Here is a 4,790-nt window from a genome sequence, read left to right on the forward strand (position 1 = left end):
TAAGAAAATACATCAGTTGTAGGAGACAACACTGAAAGGAAGTCTCTGGAGTAGTGCTATACCAGAGTTCACCCATCACAGCTGAGCAGCTGAGTAGCACAATGGGAAGTCTCTAGGGAGCTCTTCCTGCATGGTGTCCAACAGATCATTATCCAATGACCTGGCTATTTGTAACTGGATTATTTGTCTTCTTAGCCATAGGGGTATAAAACTTCTTTAATTCTATTAATGGATCTTCATAAAATATATTGCTTGAGATGTTATTCCATTTATCTATCCTTAGAGGTGCAAATTATTTTTTAATTTTAATTATGTTCAATTCTCTCTCTTGCCATAACCTCTGATTGTGATATGTTATCCAAGACATTATATCTATTTCATTGACACAAAAATCTACTGTTGTATCTTTTCAAATATTGTTAGTTTTACCTATTATAGTTAGTGATAGCACACATTTTCATTAACTTTTCCATAATATCAGAAGTTGGATATTAATTATTTAAGATGTAATTACATCTAATTTTCCACTTAATAGAAAAACATTCTTCCTGCACTGAGTTGTTATAAAACATATAACTTCAATAATTTATATATGCAATCTTTTTACAGATTGGCAATTTCCTTACATTTTAGGGCAAACCTGTATTATGAGAATATTGTAATGTTGTTACAAGTTTTCAAATGGAAAAACTTGAAATTTCCAATTTTATTCTTCTTCAGGTTTGTTCTGATCATTCATAATCCCATTACATTTGTATGGATATTTTATGACCAACATGATATTATTGGTAATGAAAATATCGTGAGCTTTCATTAGGATTAGACTGAACTTTTGGACCAGTTTGGCAAGTATTGCTTCCCAAATGTTAAATCTTGTGGTTCATGAAAGATGGGATGTCTTTCCATGTAAGTAATGATTTATTTTTCAACAATGTTGGTAGTTTCAAGGGCAATGTCATATGTTTCCTTAATTTATCCCTAAATATTTTAACATTTTTCATAATATTTCAAGTGGATTTTTATAATTGGTGAGTTTTCTTAATGATCTTGGTTCTTTTTCCTATAACAGCCTTTTAAATAAATTACAATGCACCTGTCTTAAAAGATTTCTTGGAGTTTTATGTATACAAATGAAACCATAAACATGTAAACGTACTATAATTGTTTACTTTCAAATTCAGATCCCTTTTGATTTCATGTTCTCAACTGATTGCCCTAACTTAAAGTTCTGCTACAATGTTAAAATGATAAAAGTGGAGCTTACACTGTCCATTTCCTTATGAAGAAAGAATTTATGTTACCATCTTTAAGTATAGCAAAGGTTGTATATGTGTAAGGAAGTGCTTGGTCTTAGTGTGGATGTGGCTCTTGTAACATAGAAAAATGTTTTTCTCTGTAGACTGATTGGCAAGACAAGTAAGTCATGAAAAGTGCTTAGCAGACCTCACACTGAACATATCTGCACTGGTTGCATTGGTTGCCCATGGATTGAGTACTAACATTCTCATAACAAAAATCAAACTCAGGGACAGATATAACTTATCTTTAACAATAACTGCCATGTGTTAAGCAGTCTACTGTATTAGACGTCTAAAATATAAAATTATCTGTCAAAAAATTAAAGATCCCTGGCAAAATGAAACCTTGAATTCTGTTTCACACTTCAGTAGATGGGAAAATACTAGATAGTTATTTCATTTTTGTCTCTTCCTATACAGTACTCCCAAAAGAAAATGTTAAAAGGAAATCTTTCTGAAGTGACTGAGTTCATCCTCGCTGGGTTAACAGACAAACCAGAACTGCAGCTGCCCCTCTTCTTCCTCTTTCTAGGAATCTATGTGGTCACAGTGGTGGGGAACCTGGGCATGATCACCCTGATACGATTCAGTTCTCAACTACACACACCCATGTACTATTTCCTCAGCAGTTTGTCCTTCATTGACCTCTGCCATTCCACAGTCATTACTCCCAAAATGCTGGTGAACTTTGTGACAGTGAAGAACACCATCTCCTACCCTGAATGCATGACTCAGCTCTACGTTTTCCTTATGTTTGGTATTGCAGAGTGTCACATGCTAGCTGTAATGGCATATGACCGCTATGTTGCCATCTGTAACCCATTGCTTTACAATGCTACAATGTCTTATGAAGTCTGTTCCTGGATGATATTTGGAGTATTTAGTCTGGCTTTGATTGGTACCACAACTCACACAGTCTGCATGTTAAGAGTGCACTTCTGTGAGACTGATACAATAAATCATTACTTCTGTGATCTTTATCCACTCCTAGAACTTTCTTGTTCTGATACATTTATAAATGAAGTAGTAGTTTTATGTTTCAGTGTTTTTAATATCTTTATTCCAACTCTGACTATCCTAAGCTCTTACGTCTTCATCATTGCCAGCATCCTCCGGATTAAATCCACTGAGGGCAGGTCCAAAGCTTTCAGCACCTGCAGCTCACACATATCAGCTGTTGCTATCTTCTTTGGCTCCATTGCATTTATGTACCTGCAGCCATCATCAGTCAGCTCCATGGACCAAGGGAAAGTGTCCTCTGTATTTTATACCACTGTGGTGCCCATGCTGAACCCCTTGATCTACAGCCTGAGAAATAAGGATGTCAAAGTTGCTCTAAATAAGTTCCTTGAAAGGAAGTTTTTCTTGTGAAAAAAAAATATTTCTTTACTAACATTCATGTGTAGAGAGCTAGCAAACAGTTCATATGTCTAAGTTTGGTCACATGGTGTGAAATTAGTGCTATCATCATTTTTTTTTTTGAAGATAACAAAGGCAGGACAAGTTTTACCCAGTGGGACATATGAAGGACAGCATCTGCCTGGGATTCAGAAAACCCATCTTCTTATCATAGCATGCATCACACTACTCAGTTTGTCAAACTCTCAAGAGCCTTCTTCTGAATGACTGCTTTATGTATGCGAACTATGCTCCTTTAATACAAGACAAATTCATCCTACAGTGAAAAGTAAATACATATGGCCTGAATTCTTGGTCATCTCAAAATTCTATGTAATTAACCTCTGTAATTAAATATATTTGAAAAGAACAGACACTGTAATATCCAGAAATAATAATTTTCTTAAAAAATAAAATATAAAAAATATTTTCCTTCCTTTTTTATTGACTTTCCGTCCTGGTGGCTGCCCTCTCCAGGTCATCTGCTCCCACAATCTTTCCCCTAACAATCCCATCCCTCTCCCCTTCTAAGATGGTGGAGGCCACCCCTGGGTATCCTCCTACCTTGGCACATCAATTCTCTGTGTCTCTAGGCACTTTCTCTCCCACAGGGGCCAAACAAGTGAGTCCAGATAAAAGAAAATAATTTTTGTTAATTTTGTGGAACTGTACTAAGGATATTGAATGATATAATGAGGGGTAATATAGCTTCTACCAAAACAAAAACCCAAAACAAACAAACAAACCATGATGTTGTGTAGATGAGACACACATCACATCACAAAACAAGAATGCACACATATGCACAATACTCTAAAGCAGAGTGGAATTAAAAACAAAATTTCTTATGTGGCTCTGTGTTTTCTAATACTTGTAGGTAGGTGTTCAGCATGGAGCTGACCACAGGAAATTCAGAAGTATATTCTTTTAGTATTGCATATGCATGTAATATTTATTCATACCTAAAAATCAAAACTTATAAAAATTGTTTTCTGATTAATTCCATATTGTCAGAATTATTAAACAGTCTCATAATTTTATAAAGACTATCCTCAAGAGAAAAGACTGAATTAGAGAGAGATACACAGACTTGCACGAAAAAATTAGTCCCCATTATTTCCCCTTAATTAAATCCCATTGCTTCTTTTGAAACTGCAATCATAAAGCTGATTTTATGCTTCTGGGAGGTGACTGTGCATATCAGGCTATTGCGTAGCTCTAAGTAGCCTCCAAAAATACATCAGGTCCTTATGGTGCCATCCTGGATATAGCAGCATCTGTAGAGTCATTCTTGTCTCCTCTTAAAGTGTCTCCAAACATGATGCTTCCTTATTCTCTAGAGCTATTTGCAGGTCATAGATGACAATTCTGCTGTTTCTGATTCCTTAAAGCTTCAAAGCTTTGAAAAGTTTTAATAAATGTAATTCTCACCTAGGATGCTCTAGATGACCATGTTTAGAATCTCTTGGTTACAAAATACAACAAAATGGCATGTTCACGGAAAGAGGTCTTGGAGGAAGTGCAGGATGATGGGGTAGCTGGTGTTTGAAGGAAAAACGTGAGGAGAAAAGAAGTGGGGATAAGAGTAATCAAAATGCATTAAATTCATTGATAAAATCACTAAGGAATACATTTAATAAAATATCTTAACTTCATATTGTACAATATGAAACTGAAAATACAATACATATGCCAAGAATTCCTACCCAGGATTAGGTGGATCAAATGCCATGTCTACTTCTACCATTGAACGAATGTCACATCGGTTTCAGTGGCTGCTGAGCCACTTCACATTCCAGCCAGCAGTGAATAAGTCTCTTCCTCTATATCCTAAACAGTATTTGTGGTCATTTAATTTTAATGAAAATTTTTTATCAATTCTTTGAAAATTTTGTAGATGCATACAATGTATTTTGATCATACTCAACACCCACTCCTCTGAAATACTCCAGTATCTTCCCCCTATGCCCATTATCTATCCCAAACTTTATGCCTCCTTGGAAAATCTTCTCATGGCCCATTGAGTTAAAGTTTTGCTCTCTATATAAAGATTGAAGTAAAGCTATACACAGGATCATGATACACCTACCAGAG

The 4,790-nt window shown here is 35.4% G+C and overlaps 1 protein-coding gene across 1 annotated transcript; it reads left to right on the forward strand.

Moving 5' to 3' along the window:
- Window positions 1–1,733: 1,733 nt before the first annotated feature.
- Window positions 1,734–2,669, forward strand: LOC116906933 (olfactory receptor 150-like). Its single transcript, XM_032909858.1, has one exon. It carries the CDS (start codon window positions 1,734–1,736, stop codon window positions 2,667–2,669), a length of 936 nt encoding a protein of 311 aa, XP_032765749.1.
- The last annotated feature ends 2,121 nt before the right edge of the window (window positions 2,670–4,790 follow it).

This window comes from Rattus rattus, chromosome 8 (genome assembly GCF_011064425.1).
Source record: "Rattus rattus isolate New Zealand chromosome 8, Rrattus_CSIRO_v1, whole genome shotgun sequence".
In the NCBI taxonomy this organism is placed as follows: domain Eukaryota; kingdom Metazoa; phylum Chordata; class Mammalia; order Rodentia; family Muridae; genus Rattus; species Rattus rattus.